General features: G+C 44.7%; 1 protein-coding gene and 1 pseudogene across 3 annotated transcripts in view; both read right to left on the bottom strand.

Moving 5' to 3' along the window:
• LOC121166246 (focal adhesion kinase 1-like) overlaps positions 1-17,404 on the bottom strand; it is a 229,385-nt gene that overhangs the window by 118,226 nt on the left and 93,755 nt on the right. For all 3 annotated transcript variants that reach the window (XM_040995346.1, XM_040995347.1, XM_040995348.1), the window contains 3 exons: positions 12,262-12,349; positions 6,592-6,671; positions 6,323-6,385 (listed from right to left, as the gene is read on the bottom strand). In XM_040995346.1, the coding sequence (XP_040851280.1) occupies positions 6,323-6,385; positions 6,592-6,671; positions 12,262-12,349 (231 nt within the window). The remainder of the gene's footprint in view (positions 1-6,322; positions 6,386-6,591; positions 6,672-12,261; positions 12,350-17,404) is intronic.
• On the bottom strand, positions 15,523-15,756 carry LOC121166247 (annotated as a pseudogene).

Genomic DNA, 17,404 nt, shown 5'->3' with positions numbered 1-17,404 from the left:
ACATCACAAGCAACTTCAACGTTGTGTAGCCACATTCGTTCATCTCTGTTCATTTACTCTGCTGTCATCTGAACTGCTATAATTTCTAGAAATAAGCCAAATTTATACCAACTTGAGTGCAAAACTCTGATCCTCATTTCAGACAGCTCTTGATACAAAGCACATCCCCTCAGCTCACATTTACCACTTTCCCTTGCCAAGTAATGGCTTTGGTATTTTTCCTTCTATCCAGCTGGGTGTTCTGCCTGCTAATGCATGCCAACACATGTTCAGGCCTCAACTGTCAACTCTGAAACCACTAACAGTAAACGTGATCAGCTCCAGGCCTTCGGAAGGCTGTATTTTCAGAGTCGATCTTTCCGTTATCTTTCATTGACTTCTCTTGACCTCAACAGACATGAGGGAGAACATAAGCCACAGTGACCTACTTTGGCAGTTCCTGTACCAAGGCAGGCAAGGCACACAGGTGTCCCTGAGCACTGCCCAATGTGTGACACTGTCCACACAGCCTGGCACCAACCTGGGCTCTTTCTGACTCAACCATCTACTGGACCTTCCCAGGCACCATAAATTTAAATTAGGAACACACAACATTTAAATTAGGAACCTGCATCTGAGAAGTTTAATGCTGCTAGTATTAACAACAATACAAAAGACTAACTACATCAGTTCCCCCTCCCCATTTTAAAAAGCATGAATGCTCCCCTCAGGACCGGCCACCAACACCTTGCCCTCCGTTGGGACTGTGCTCTGCAGTGGCCCAGGGAAAGACCTCCCTCTGTCCGCACTGACTCGCGGTCACCCGAGCCCCAGGTCATGCACCCCCAGCCCATCCCAGCCCACCCATCTCCACCTCATTGTCTTTCCACTTACATTGTAGAGAGATGCCACAGCTTCTTGGTTCCCTGCTTCAATCTGTTACATTCTTCACTATGATTCCAGTCTCATAAACATGGAGTTTTAAATTACAAATCTTAATGTCATTACTGGCCTGCTAAAAACAACTCCGTGAGTGAGCAATGCGCAGGGAGCATGCTTAGTTCCTACGTAAGGCCCTGGCCCCTGCACACATCCCTTCCTTCACTCCAAAGTGCAGGGCCCTTAAAGCCATTGTATTTAAAGTTTTTTGAAGTGTGCATACATAAAAATGCTAGTAAATATCTAAAAATAAAAATATCTCTAATTTTGAAAGCTGTTTAAAAATTGAAGCATTGAAATTTAGATAGTCTTTTTAATTGGTGACTTTGTCAATTGTCTATTCAGCTTCAGTAAGCTCTATTCTTGTTCCAACCTTTGAATTTGTTAAAATTCTTAAAAAGCTATGAGATGATTTTATGCACTAATTCCTGTGTTTAATTCTCATGATCTAAAAGAGCTGTGTTTCCAAGGGTATTTTCTGATATGTATTTACTTTGAAATGTTTGGGTGTTCATTTATAAGTGTTTGAATCAGTTTGACTAAAAGGATGGACATTATAATGAGGCATCTTCGATCAGATATTTTAAGGCCTCTTGGCATATTTAATAGGCTTAACTCTTCTGGTTTTGGGATTTCTAGATGGGCCCCTAGCAGCCTCAAAGTCAGAAGAATGTGTTATGTGTTTCAAAGGTTGTATCTTTCAATTGGTAAAGTTAATTACAGGACAGACAACTGATTAGATCTGTAAACAAACAAACAAACAAAAAACCCAACAAATTGGGGGTGGGGGGAATTGTAGAAAACACAGTGAGAAACCTTGCCAGTGGGGAACCAGGACTAGATGCAATCCTGCCGGGAAGGCTCCAGGAATAGTTGATATGAAAATTTACAGGGAAAGAACTCCTTAGTCCTCAGGTTTGAATAACAGATCAAAAAGAGGTGCTTTCTCCCCCAGGCAGGGGAACAAGAACTAACAGACCTAGGAAAGGCATCTGCTAGAGGAACAAACTGTTTATTGGTACACTCCCTCTTATTGTTGAATCTCTAAGTGACCATCTGGTTGTGGTGTCAAAAAGTACAAGAGTGAGTAAAATCCTACAGGTGGTATCACAGCGCTAAACATAGATACTTTGTTTTCTAGGGTTCCAGCAGACCTATTGTATCCATTAAAGCTAAAGTTTAATAGTAAACTATAGGTATGGTTTATTCAGATTATTAAGAGCAAAATGTAATTCTAAACAATTGGTAACTTTTTTTTCATTTTTTAAAATTATATTTTGACAATCTTTACATAGTTAATTACAGTAAAAAGGTTCAAGGGCTACAGGAAAGTGGGTAAGACTATTATTTTTTCCATATTGTTTCCTTCATGTTTAAAGGGGGGTATTAAGGGCGAAGGCTCACAATTGGCAACTTTAACACACTTAAGAGAATTCTCAAGTAGCTGTTACAAAAGCTGTTTTGTTTTATAATATGTATTACCTGATATACATGTACATGTTTATGTAGTCTATCTTAATTGGCTTACAGATGAAAATATTCATAAATGTGAATTGCTAAGCTAAATCCTTTTGAAAATAATGTATGGATACACAATTAAGCTCTTGGAGAGGCATGTCTGTTTCTGTTTTCTCAGGACCTACAAAGTCTGTTCAGCTGAATGGTTCTGAATGTATTCAAATGGACTTACTACTCAGGACTTCAACAAAGAGAAGACTTTCAAGTGCCAGGATGTACATCAAACACCTGATGACTTCTGCCTTCTATCAGGAATCACAGGATGGATCCCCTACTGCTGCTGTTACCCAACAGCGCCCCATATTAGCAGGAAGTAGCTAAGAGCAGACGAAGACACCCCTCTTCCCTAAAAACTTTTGGGGTCCATCTCTGTTTGGAAATGTAGGAGCCAGATGGGATGATAGGCAGTTAGGGTCTCTGGTTCCTGGTAAAACTGTCTTGTATACATGTAACATCTTAGCACTATGAGATTCTTGAATGTTAGTATTTTCAACAATACTTGTACATTGTTAAGTATGTCTTTTTGAATCTCACCAACCAGCTTGCTGCCATCATTATTAAGGTCAATGAGACCCTGGTGCCCCTCATGTCGAGGAAGTTATTCTAAATGGCATTAGACTGGCAGCACGGATGTTTAAGGAATGGAGCGGAGTCTTAGCCTTGGGACTGATGGTCGTGGCCATGATTGCAGTACTGTTTCCTCTTCTCTGCCTCCTATGCAGGCAACAAGCCCAGGAGCAGGTCATCATTTGACAAACCATGATGGCCTTGGCTGTGGAAAACCCTAGTGCTCAAGTCTGGTTGAGCATGATGTGTAATGGGCAGCCAGAGACGGGTAAGATCTGGCAGAGCTGATGACCAACCTAAGACAGGGATCCTGCATGCCCCGGGCAGGCTCCCCATGATGGGTAAGGCATCAACTGACTGCTGGACAACCTAAGATGGGTGTCCATTAAAAAACGAAAAAGAGGTGAATATGCAGGGCCTCATATCCCAAGGGTTAACTCCACAGCTTAGCTTGTTTCTCAAGGGGTAACAGGATGCACAATCTTGGCCTGATACATTTAGCCCCTGGCTTGACCACAAGTTCCTGCTTCCCTGCTTCCCATTTATCAAGATGCCCCTGGGGGTCTTAGGAGCTGCTTGAGCATTGGAAAAATACTGGGAGGAACTAGAGAGCATAAAAGGCAGACTGCAGTTCAATAAAGTGGCATTCTCTTTACAAGAATGACCCAAGGTGTAACCCTAGTCTCCCCGTTCAGCTCAGGATGGCAATGCGGGTGTTGCCGACAGCAAATCACAAGGATGGGGACAGGATCGGGGTGCTGTGCCTTTACAAAAGCTGATCCCAGGCTGCCACTGGTTCCTTCACCTGCCATCTTCCGAGAAGCACTCACTTTTTAAAAATTTATTTATTTTTACTGAAAGGCAGATTTACAGAGAGGAGAGACAGAAAGATTCTGTCCGGTGATTCACTCCCCAAGAGGCCGCAATGGCCAGAACTGAACTGATCTGAAGCCAGGAGTCAGGAGCTTCTTCCAGGTCTCCCAAACGGATACAGGATCCCAAGGCTTTAGCCAACCTGGACTGCTTTCCCAGACCACAGGCAGGGAGCTGGATGGGAAGGTGGAGCAGCCAGGAAATAACCCTGCACCCATAAGGGATCCTGACGCACACAAAGCAAGGATCCGAGCCACTAGGCTACTATGCCGGATCTGAACCACTCATTCTGTAAGACTCAGGTTATACAATATTTTTCTGAGGAGCCACCTGAGCCACATTCCCACTCAAAGCCCACAGACACCTCTGCTTGAGGTACAAAACTGCTTCACCACCCATGCCTCTCTTTGTTGGTAATACACTTCATAAGGATGAAAACTCTATACTATGACTTCCTGATTCTTCAGCATTTAACCACTGAGGACTCAGCAGACACTGAATAATAATTGGTCAGTGGGATTAAGAAATTAAAAAGTGGACAAATGAACAGATAATCAGCCACACATGGAAAATTATTCCTAATTTTCTCAAACCTCATTTAGAACTGAGGTAAAAAATACTCAGTAAACAACAAATAAGTCCTTAAATGATTCCTCCAATTTTGTCAATTGTATTTCAAGGTATAAGAATGTAGCAATTTCTAAGCAAGATATCAAAACTGCAATGCATGGTGGTATAATTTTTTAATGCTACTAATGGTATCACTATTGCTATACTGCTAAAGCAAGGGCAGAAAGTTCACCTTATTATTTTAATTCAGCTTGGGGCAGGTACTGTGGCACAGCACAGTCCTAGCCTGTAACGCTAGCACCTGACACAGGAATGCGCATTCCCAGCCTGTAATGCTAAGATCTGACACGGGAATGTCCGATCCCGGCCTGTAATGCCAATTTGAATATAGCTGTTATGCTTCAGTTCCAGCTTCCTGCCAACGCATCCAGGAAGCCAGCAGATGATGGTCCAAATATGTTGAACACTTGCTCTAGTGGGGGCGACCCAGATGGAGCTCCAGGCTCCTGGCTGTGGCCTGGCCCAGTCCTGGCTGTTGAAGCCACTTTAGCAAAGGAACCAGCATTGGGACCTCTGTCAGTTTTCCTTTCAAATCAGTAAATCTTCTTGTTTACTGAAATTCTACCTAATCAGATATCCTAGACACTCCACATGAATGATAGGTATTCTTCTTAAACAAAAAAATCACTAACACTTAGCAACTGATCACTGTGTACACACATACAATCACAAACCTAATGCTTGTCTATTACACTCAGAAGTAATGTTGAATCTATTAAACTCAGAAGACTCAAGAATTACATTATGATTTCACAACTACCTTGTCACTAAATTGCAAAAAAAAAATTGTTTCTACTCAAATTTTTAAGTGATCATACTTTCCCAACAAAATCTTATTTTCAGACTGGTGGGAGAGCACACGAATGACACTCAACAGTTCTAACCAAAACTAAAGCCAGGCTGAACCTTGGGCCTGGCACAGCATGCTGCTCAGGATGCCTGCGCCCCATCCTGGAGCTCCGGAGTGCAGCTTCCTACTAGTGCCAACACTGGGCGGGCAGCGGACCCCTGCCACCCCATCGGAATCCCAGGCTGAGTTCCAGCTCCTGGCTTTTCCTGACCAAGCTCTGGCTTGGGCAGGCATTTGTGGAAGGAACCAGCAGATAGCTCCATCTCTACCTCTCTCAACTGAAGATCTGAACCTATATGAACTTTTTCCAGAGCAAAACCACCATAGACAACCTTTCATCAGATTTTATCAGACCTTCGAAACACCACAAAAATTTACATTTCAATGATAGAACAGTCAGAAAACGTTTGGCAAAATGTTAAACCACCACCAAAGAAAATAAAACTAACCTTCACAAGGATATAACAAAAACAACGTTAACAAACATCCAAGCCATGAGTACAAAGCTCACGGCACTCCAAAACACATGTGGGCAGCAGAACACACAAAGTTCATCACTGGAAATATTTTAGCTTATTCTAAATTTTCTGCTGCACAAGCAATTTACGTATCTCCATTTATAACAGTAAATGTACATAAAATAAGTAATTAACACTCAATTTTAGAGTTCATTGCAAATTTAAGAGTGAAATATCCCAAATTCAACAGAAAACTATTAGATGAAAGTTAGCAGGTCAAATTATTAGTCTGTCTAAAAACATTAATCAACAAATTTATATATTTGCTAATATAACTAAAGTCAAAAAGATTTTTTAAAACTTCACAGGCGAGACGGAAGGGGAAATTCCTAAGTCTATGCAATGTACCATGAAAATAAACAGAAGAGAAAAATAATAAAATAAAATTCAATTAATTAAAAGAAAAACCACGTTCCCTCTTCTCTATTGAAAGTTGCACAGTACTTACTCTAACACTTCATAATTGGACTTCTTTTCCAGCGCATTGCCCCTCATCTCCCAGTAGGATCTCCTGCAATGAGCGAAGACATACAGGACTCATGTCTATGTTGTTGTTTAAATGATAAAAACTGGGTTGAGATGTAGTTAAGCAAATCACATGATTCAGAATTCAAATCTTATGCAACATTTTACTGATAATTTTTATGAAAAATAGCCAGAAATTCCACAAAGAAAAAAAGTAATGAATAAAACCAAAACACAAAGTTAGCAGCTTACCGAATTTCTAGACAACCCAACTTCAAAGCGATTTCCTGGTCCACCTGATCAGCCACCTCTGCCATGTAGTCACTCTTCACCTGCAATCAAACACGGTGTGTGAGGCGTGCTGGTCCAACCCCGCTGGCCGACTACCTAACACACTCGTGCACCACACCAGATACAGATAAAACGGGACCTACGAAGACACGCTCAAAGAGCCCGTGACTAACGTAGTGGGACATAAAGAAGCAAATATAACATCTCAAGCAGAAGGTGTTTTACTGCCTCCCATTCAAAGAAAAAGAAAATAACCTCTATTTCCACGACTAACAGCAAATGAGCCCGAGTCCACCAGCAGTTTCACCCTCCAAACAAGGGCAAGAGGGACTGACATACTACGAAACTCACCTCACCCAACAGGTTTCACCTAACCATCAATTGTAAGTGATTAAACTGCAAAGTAATAACATACCTGAGGCCTAGCGGAAAGAGACGAATCTAACAGAATTCTAGAAAGGCCTTCTGAGTGATGAATATGATTAGGAGGGTGGTGGACAACTTTACAGATGAAAAATGTACAATCTCCTTACAGATTGGCATTAACGGATAAAATATGTAACTGACTTTGATTCGACAGAGCTCTCATTTTATTCCTATATTTTTATCTACTTGAAACACAGATCTTCTGTTTGCTGTATCACCCCTCAAACACCTCCAACAGGAAGAGCTGGCAGTGGCCTAAGCACTTTCACCATCTTACTATGTCCCCCAGAATGCAGCCGCAGGAAGTGGATCAGAACTGGAGGACCCAGGACAAAAACTGGCACTTGGTATGATACACAGCCATCCCCACCTGTGGTGACTAACAGCATGTCCCAGGAGCCAACACTGTGGCATAATGGATTAAGCCGGCCCCTGCAATGCCAACATCCCAGGATGGGCAGCAGCTTGAGTCTTGGCTGCAGCACATCCAGTTCATCTCTCTGCTAAAACCTCAGGAAGCAGAAGATGACGTAACTCCTTGGGTCACTGTATCACGTGGAAGACCCAGATGAAGTTCCTGCTTCCTGCTTCAGCCTGGCCCAGCCACAAATGTGGCCATTGGGAAGTGAACTAGCAGATAGAAAAAATTCTCTATATAAATCTGTGCTTCAAATAAATAAGTTATACACACATGTATGTGTTTACTTTAATGACTACGTATATTTACTTGTTTAAAAGCTTGCCCCAGAGTACTCACTCTAACTATAAAAAGCATCCCACTGGCCTTGTTAGTACATCTATTTTACAAAAAAGGACACTTAATCAAAACATGAATTCTATTAAAAAGTTATTTTCTCTTGTTATGTAAGCAGTTTTACACTTGTCTCAACACTGCCTCTTTGTCCTCAGAGGCTCAAGCATTTAGGGCCTGGCTCCTTTACAGAGAGAGTATACTAACCGTTGCCCCGGTCTCCATGAACACCATCTCCTGGCCAGCCAGACTCCATGAACACCATCGCCTGGCCAGCCAGACTCCATGAACACCATCTCCTGGCCAGCCAGACTCCATGAACACCATTGCCTGGCCAGCCAGACTCCATGAACACCACTGCCTGGCCAGCCAGACCCTGCTGCACAACATCTCCATCCCCACATCACACCAACCTAGCTAAGTCTGCCTCAGGCTTCATGGTTCCTCACAACACTCTTCTCTTTCAAAAACCCAATGTTCCTTGTGCCCTATAACCCTGCACTGCAGTGTTCAGTTAGAACAGTCTCTGCTGAACCTATATCCTCTTTTTCTGCGCTTACTGCCGGGCAGCTGAAAAAACATCAGGGGAACCTTACCCACAAGTCTAAAATAGCCACTTAAAAACATCTGGGAATCCAACAGTACTCGTCTCAGAAGTTCCCCAACACGTAATTTCCTTCTTTTTTCACCAACATACCATATCTCTTCTTTTTTAAAACAGATTTATTTATTTTTATTACAAAGTCAAATATACAGAGAGGAGGAGAGACAGAGAGCAAGATCTTCTGTCTGATGATTCACTCCCCAAGTGAGCGCAACGGCCGGTGCTGCGCTGATCTGAAGCTGGGAACCAGGAAACTCTTCCGGGTCTCCCACACAGGTGCAGGGTCCCAAAGCTTTGGGCCGTCCTCAACTGCTTTCCCAGGCCACAAGCAGGGAGCTGGATGGGAAGTGGAGCTGCTGGGATTAGAACTGGTGCCCATATGGGATCCCGGCGTGTTCAAGGCGAGAACTTTAGCTGCTAAGCCATGCCGCCGGGCCCCATATCTCTTCTTATACAGAAGTTACAAGGCATTAGACAGGAACTCTCTTCAGCTCAGCAAAGGGCTTAGGACAGGTGTGCACACTCAATGGACGCGCTCCTTCTCTCAGGGTGGGAGTGTTGCCGTGCCTGGCAGCTGACAGTGTGGGCCACTGCCTCTCAAGCTCTTTCTTTCTGCATCCTTACCTGGGGATCAGTACTGAATCAATGAGCGGGGAGCATGAGAAACAAAGTGCCCATTCAAGCAGGGCACTGTGTAAATATTAACTTCTGTGTTAACACTAACAAGCAACACATCCTCCTGTTCCTTATGCATAGCATCACACATCGCATTAACTTGAACTGAATCACTCAATATGCCACGAAAACAAAACAAAACAAAACAAAAAAACTGAGGCTAGTAAGCACAAAAACCAGGGCTGGGGCACACCTGGTACAGATTAGGGGTGGTGCCCACTAGGCTGCTATGAATGAGTATCGGACCTAGGCCAGGCTGGCTGTGCTAGGCTGCAGCATCCATCAGTCTGCACGAGGTCGATGGTGAGGGTGGGGCAGAACTACTAGGCTGCTGCATCCACTGGTAAGTGCGGTGTCTGGTGGAAGTGATGGAATGAACTTGACCCTGTACTGGCTGGTGCAACAAAAAAGTCTGAGGTCACCCCAGACACGTATTCTAGGGGAGTTCCCCGCACTGGACTCGGACTCCGGCCACAGGGAAAGAGCAGAGGATGTGTGGTCAAACCTTGGAGCGCCTCCCCAGTCGCCTGAAGCCCGTGCCGTGGACAGATGCTCACAGGGAGGACAGCCAGCTCACCCGGGCAGCAAGGCGCTTGGACTGCCTAGCTGGAGCACAACCCTCCTGGCAAACCAACTTCTCGGGTATCAGAACTACTCCAATAACACCCTTGAACACTTCCCCACACCGAGGTACCTCAGCGTCATTCACTGACCACCCCACACCCCACGTGCTGATGCAGTACGACAGCAAGCTGCAACCCCTCCCACTTTTCCTCTGTGAATACAGGATTTAAAACAACTGAAATATTTATCCAACCATCTTCCTTCATATCAGACCTTCCCAACCCTAACCAGAGGCCCACAGTCCTCTCAACTGCAGAAATATTTAAAAGAAAATGAAAAAAGAAGAAGCTGCAGGCACAAGATGTTAAAGAACTAAACAACTGAAAAAATCAGTGCCCATTAAATTTCAAACCCTTCAAAAAAAGGCTTGCTTGAGCACAGCATGCCATGAAAATATATGGTTACACATAAGACTGTCTCTTACATGCTTGCATCAGCTATCACAGATTTTACGAATCCAAGAATAAGTGTCAATCAGGGCCTGGTGCAGTGGCCTTGAACGCGCTGGTGATGGCACACAGCGCCGGTTCTAACCCCAGCAGCTCCGCTTCCCATCCAGCTCCCTCTTGTGGCCCGGGCAAGCAGCACAGCAGGGTTTAAGGGCGAGAGCTGAAACAGAAGCTCCTGGAAATGTTTAGGTCTGGCTCTCCGGGGAGTGAGCCAGCAGATGGAAGATCTTTCCCTGCCACTCCTTCTCTGTAAGTTTGCCTTTCCAACAAAAATAAATAAATCTTAAACAAGAAAAATTGCCCAACTCTGCCTGACATTCCCTGTAGGACTTCAGCCTTCACACAAGAGAAGATACTGCCCCCTCCCCCAAGAGCTGAAACCCACGCAAGCTTTCTGCCTTCTGCTGTGCGGGCGGCAGCAAGGAGCATTACTGCCACTAAAGAAACTGACCTTCTGACCTTGCTCTGGCAGATTTAACCCACAATGCTCGTCCGTGGCACCAGCGGCCTAGACTCACACAGGAGGCATTATTTCCATTTGCCACTGAAGGTCAATGTGAGTCGTATCGAATTCATTCACTAAGCTTGCGTACTACTGTGCTGGTACATGGATAATCTTTTTTTTTTTTTTTTCCTTTTACAAAGTCAGATATACAGAGAGGAGAGACAGAGAGCAAGATCTTCCGTCCGATGATTCACTCCCCAAGTGAGCGCAACGGCCGGTGCTGCGCTGATCTGAAGCTGGGAACCAGGAACCTCTTTTGGGTCTCCCACGCAGGTGCAGGGTCCCAAAGCTTTGGGCCGTCCTCGACTGCTTTCCCAGGCCACAGGCAGGGAGCTGGATGGGAAGTGGAGCTGCTGGGATTAGAACTGACACCCATATGGGATCTCGGTGCGTGCAAGGCAATGACTTTAGCCACTAGGCTACCGTGCCAGGCCCTACATCTGTAAATCTTTATAAGACCAAGTTGAGAGTCTCCAAACTTGCTATAAAATATTGTCATTTGGCAGAGTGGTCTCACTTAAACAAACAAACAAACACCATTCTGGGGCCTGAGGCTGATCCAGCTAGTTGCTGGGTGACACGCAGGAGAGGACAGCTCTGCCCGACTTCAGCTGCCTGCTAGTTCAGACTGGGAAAGGCAGTGTAGAGCTCAAGTACGCAGTATAAAGTCATTTTCTGCTTCTTATGCAAACCCTATCAAGATTATATTACCATTGCTGGCTCTGTCAGGAGTCTCTACATAAGACACACTGGCTGATATTCAGATGTGATAGCTACACTTGGTTAGTATTACCTTTCCAATAATTTGCCTGAGGGCTGGTGGCTGGTACTGGGATTAAGCTGCCAGTAGGGACACCGGCACCTGATGTGGGTCAGCCCAGTTCATTTCGGATCGTCTACTTCTCCTTCTCTTCTCTTTCCTTTTTTCTTTCCATTTTAATAGATGTATTTGTTTATTTGAAAGTCAGAGTTGCAGAAAGAGACACACACAGAGAGTTCTTCCTAGGTGGCCACAATGGCCAAGGCTGGGCAGGCAGAATCTAACAGCCAGGAGCTTCTTCTAGGTCTCCCACATGGGTGGTAGAGGCCCAAACACTTGTGCTACCATCCACTGCTTTTTCCAGGCCATCAGCAGGAAGCCTGATCAAAGGGGTAACAGCCAGGACACAAATTAATGCCCACTGGATACCACCACGGCAGGTGGTGGCTTCACCCACTATACCACAGCACCAGCCCCCACCCTCCCCTCCTAATCCAGTTTTCAGCTAACGCATACCTTGGGAGGCACGCAATGGTGGTTCAAGCACTTGAGTTACTGGCACCTAAGAAGCGGATCCAGACTCACCTTCAAGTTCCTGGCTTCCCCTTGGCTCTGCTCTGGTGAAGGTGAGCACTTGGAAAGTAAATCTGCTGAAGGAAAACCTTTTCTACCTTTCAGGTAAAATACAAATAATAACTTTGCTCAAGCATATAAAAGTGTCAAAAATTCAGTTTCTTTCTTCCTGAGATAGGCCTTACATCAGGGTTAGTTCTAAGTAAACACGTGTCATGAATACAACTGACATTCACAGAAAGCATAGTAAAGCATCCTTTATACCTGCTGATAGAAGAAATTCAGAGTTGGCTTGTCTTCAGTAAACTGGTTAAGAAATCCTTTCGGCAAATAACGAATTCTCAATTCGTATCTAAAACATAATTCACAAAATAGAACAATTAGGAAGAAATAACTCACAGACAATCATTATACAGTATTACTGTGACAGCAGAATTAACAATTGCTTTGGGAAATTATTTTTAGAATAGGGAAAAGCAAATTTAATTTTAAATAAAATTTTTTTATTTTCAGCACAGGAAAAAGAACTTCAGTGTCTCTGGTATGTTACGGCTCAGGGTGCTGCAGGGGCCAGCATGCCGGCAGGCTACACCCGCGGCTCGCTCTGCACCCCGACCGTTACACGCCCATCGCCCACAGGCTTCCACTCTACACTGCCTACAGCAAACCTGCCCTCGCGCGTCTGCTGCCTCCCCTTCACTCATGAACCTATGAGAGCCATCCCAGCGAGGGGCTGCTATCTGTCCCTAGCCAAAAACACACCGCACTGTATGACACGCCCAGTTGCCCCACAGTACTTCACTGATCAATGACTTGCTTCTACTTGGTGACAACTAGTAATAGTGCTACTATGAATAATTTTATCTTATCCATATTTTCAGCATAAAAAATAATGCATTTGAAATGCTCAAGAAGAAAAGCTTCAAGAATGATTAAAAAAAAAAAACCACTCTCAACGAATGATCTCTTAACATTCTTGCTCTGGGTGTCCACCCTGCGATTAGCCTTTACGTCTTCTGGTAACACACATGCACATTTCTGCTGCGGACACACCTGCTGTGTAGCCACTGTCTGCAGGGAACGTATCCGTGCGCTGAGCAGGCCCTGGAGAGCGCAGCAGTGCGCAGAGGCCGGCAGGGACGCACCTCCGCGCTCCTGCTCGCCACGCATGGGCGCACTCCAACAGCACATGCTGACCTGGATTAGCACTTCCTTTATCTCTACATGTTGGTCGGTTATCTTCAAAATACTATTTCGCAAAATGTTTCTATTTTTTTCCCACTGCATTTGTTTTTCTCTAGTCACTCTTTATGAATTGGACCATTCTTTTATATTCTGCATATGTATATAACTTCCTTGTTATAAACAGTAATTAATTCCTCCCATTCCATGACTTGCCATTCTTAATGATTACTATGCTCTCTTCAGAGAAACTAAAGATCAATTCAAGCCTCCATGGCATCGCAAGCAGAACAGTGACTGCATTCCTACCCAGGCTAGACACCAGGAAACTGACAGCAGGGATAAGGAAGATGCCAGGGCAAACAAGATTTAAGTGCAAGACGTTGAATGAGAAACAGCAACTGGGTTCAGGAGCTGGCATCGTGGTGCAGCATCCCAAGCAGGCGCCAACTCTAGCACCAGCTGCTGCATCTCTGATACAATCCCTCTGCAATGTACCTGGGAAAGCTGCAGAAGACAGCCCACGTGCTTGGGCCTTACCAGCACGTGAGAGACCAGGAAAGAACCTCGCTCTCCTGGCTTTGGCCTGGCAAGCCGTGGTCATTCAGGAACAGAAGCACGGCATGGAGGATCTCTCACCACCCGCCCCGCCCTCCCTCCCCCCACCCCCGCCAACTCTGTCTTTCAAAGAAATAAAAACCTTTTTTGAAAAAGTATTTTCAAAAATTAACCAAGTTATTGCAACAATTCCATACCTCATGGTTGTAGGAAGATTAAGCAGTTCTGCATCAACCCAACAGTGATCAGGAGACAGAGGGTCAAACTCAGAAATCACGTAGCGGAATGTGCAGAGAGAAGCCGTTTAAGGCTTGACAGCACAGGCTCTTCGGTAGAGCTGGTTGACACAAACTAGGAAAGACCTCCAACGCGTGTGCAGGGGGCCAGGGGGCGGGGCTTGGTCCCTGCTTTATGCAGGTCAGTCTAAGAAAAGCTACATAAAATCCCACTAAACTTTAGTTGCAGATTGTCTAAAGTATAATCATCATTCCTTTTTCTTAAAAAGATTTGTTTCTATTTGAAAGGCAGGCTTGGAAAAAAAGGGAGAGACAGGGAGAAAGAAAGATAGGTTTTCCACCCACTACCTCACTTTCCAAAAGGCTTCAATACCACAGCTGAGCCGATCCACAGTTGGGAGCTGGGAGCTTCGTGTCAGCCACCCTCCGCTTTTTCACACCACACACAGGGAGCTAGACTGAAAGTGGCACCTATATGTGATCCTGGTACTGGCAACTGGAAGACTAGAGTGCTACACCACCACACTGGCCCCTTCTTTGTTCTTAAAATTACAAAATCAGGGCCTGCTCTGATGGCTCAGTGGCTAATCCTCCCTTTGCAAGTGCTGGGATCCCTTATGGACACTGGTTCATATTCCACGTGCTCCACTTCCCATCCAGCTTGCTGTATATGGCCTGGGAAAGCAGTAGAGGGTGAACCAAACCTTGGAATCCTGAACCAATATGGGAGACCCAACAAAGACTCCTGGCTCCTGACTTCAGATTGGGTCAGTTCCTGCCACTGTGGCCACTTGGGGAGTGGATGAAAGATCTTCCTCTCCTTCTCTCTGTAAATCTGCCTTTCCACTACAAATAAATAAATCTTTAAAAACTACTCATTTATTTAAAAAGCAGGGCATAAATCTTTAAAATATTTCTCATTTATTTACAAGGCAAGGCTTGAGGAGGTGGAGCAGGGTAAGATCTTCCCCCAAGCACTGGAGCTGGGCCGGGCTGAAGCCGTCACCTTCTTCCTCGTCTCCCACTTGGGAGCAGGGGCTCAGCACTTCTTTTCCAGGGACATTCCCTGAAATTCTGACCTGGAGTGAGTCAGCACCACAGGAGATGCTGGTACCTCCAGTGCTGGCTTTACCAGTTCTGCCACAGCAGTCCCCAAAACTACCTCGTAATTACAAAGGAGAAATGGTACTTTATGGTGGAGAAACCTTGATTATCCGCAAAATGAATCATATTGTCTCATGAACTTTCTGATATAACACACTGAATCAACACCCTGATCATCAAAAATTTAAAAAGGCAAAATCTTTATGTAACCAAGAAGATACAATCAATGTCAACTTTAGGAGCAAAGCCCAAGAACAAGGATACAACTCTCCATCACCAATGAAGAACAACAACAAAGGCCTGCTACCACCCTCGAGACAGCATGTGAAATGCAGCAGTCTATGGCTAGGGCCACCAGAGGAATGGTAACTGTCGCCCTGCGCCTGACACAGCCTCTTGGCACACAGTGCTGATGCCTCCTGAGCCCAGCTGTGGGAATCTGACGAACATGCGAGTAGATGGGGGAGCGTGTGCTCTCCCTCCCCGCCCCGTTCCTTACTTCCTCTCTTTTCCCTCAAAAAAATTAATACATACATTTAAAACAAATTTTTAAAATGTTAAGTCTGGAGTATTTCCTTCAATTCATGACTCTGTGGCCAGAGTGATATATACGCATCATTTATTAAACTGGTAAGAACAGATACTACACTTGATCTTAGCCAAAGGGCCAAGAAGTGATGCACATCATTTATTAAAACAATGAAAACTCGAGACAATTTCCTGATGCCTCAAAGTTTCTATAATGAACGATGCTAAAATTTAAAAGCAAATTTCAAAATCAATTATATTGAAAGGGATGAGGGACTATGAAAGCTTACTGACCATATTTCAAAAAATATCTGCATAGATGAAAATCAGTATTGTAATCACAGCAGCAGAGCCAATGAAAGGCACCCTCCCACTTAACTGTGTCGTTCTGAAGAATGAGCTAGCTCTGACAGACAAGAGCAGAAGCTAAGTGGTCAGAGCCTGCTGGGACCTCGCAGTCAGGGCAGCCCAGATGTTCAACCAACAGCTTCTCAGCTGATCGACTCATTTGGTTCTCATCTATGATGGAAGGAAATAACAGCACCTCTTCGTTATTCCAGGCTTTTTGAATTTCAGTTTGGGCTGGCATGAAGTCACCGTTAGAACGTTGCCCTCTCATACTGGAGCAACAGTTCAAGACTGCGCTACTCCACTTCCCATCCTGCTTCCTGTTGATGTGCCGGCAAAGGCAGCAGGACAAGGCCCAAGTATCTCTGCGCTGAGCCCCACCATCCATCTATTCTAGCATCCTGGCTTCAGCTTGGCCCAGCCCAGGCCAGGGTACCCATTTAGGCAGTGAACCAATACATAAAAGATTCTCTCTCTGCCCGGCTCTTGCCTCTCAAAAGCATTTCTTGTTTTCTCAGTAATCTATATTGTACAATTGTATGATCATAAACAAGTAAAACTAAAAATGAAGTAAATAATAACAAAAACAATATTGTAAAACCTGAAATATTTCTGTGATTTTAACTGAATGTCAATCATTTTAGCTTCTTATGCTTGTTTATTTATTTGTATTGGAAAGGCAGATTTAGAGAGGAGAGTCAGAGAGAAAGATCTTTGGTCCTCTGCTTCACTCTTCAAGTAGCCATAACAGCCAGAACTGAGCTGATGTGAAACCAGGAGCCAGGATTTTCTTCATGGTCTGCCAAGCAGGTGCAGAGTCCCAAGGCCTTGGGCTGTCCTCTACTGCATTACCAGGCCACAAGCAGGGAGCTAGATGGCAAGTGGAGCAGCTGGGACACAAACAGGTGACCATATGGGATCCTGGTGCATGTGAGGTAAGGATTTAGCCACTGAGCCAACATGCTGGGCCCAAGACTAAATTTTTTAAAAACACGCATATGATGAAAATCAAGATGGCAGAATAGGGTAAGGACATGTTTAAACAGAGAAACATTAGCCAGTGTGAAGCAGAGAGGGAATATTCCAGAAAATAGGAAAGGACAGAAAGATAGCACAGGGGCACCTGGAGACTAACAGACACAGGAAAGCAGCAGATACAATGGTGTGGTGTTGCAGTGACTGATACACCAGTGGCATTCAACGAACAGCGATCTGAACTGCACCGGCAGTTGGAACTCTACCAGCAACAAGGTAGGAAGGGATATTTACTGGGAGTTCAGGAGGTGAACTCAGACAAAGAACTGTTGTCCTGTTGGTCTGTTTGATTTGACCAGGAGCAGAGACACAGCAGCAGGTACCAGTCAGGCAGTGGGTGAACAGGAGATTTCACTGTGCAGTCCACCCCCTTGAGCCCAATCAGGAGCCATTTTGTATAGGGGGGCAAAACCTAT

Source organism: Ochotona curzoniae, unplaced genomic scaffold (genome assembly GCF_017591425.1).
Source record: "Ochotona curzoniae isolate NIBS_2020 unplaced genomic scaffold, NIBS_Ocur_1.0 patch1, whole genome shotgun sequence".
Classification (NCBI taxonomy): domain Eukaryota; kingdom Metazoa; phylum Chordata; class Mammalia; order Lagomorpha; family Ochotonidae; genus Ochotona; species Ochotona curzoniae.
Note: the sequence above shows the minus strand (reverse complement) of the source record. Positions and strands in the feature narration are given on the sequence as shown.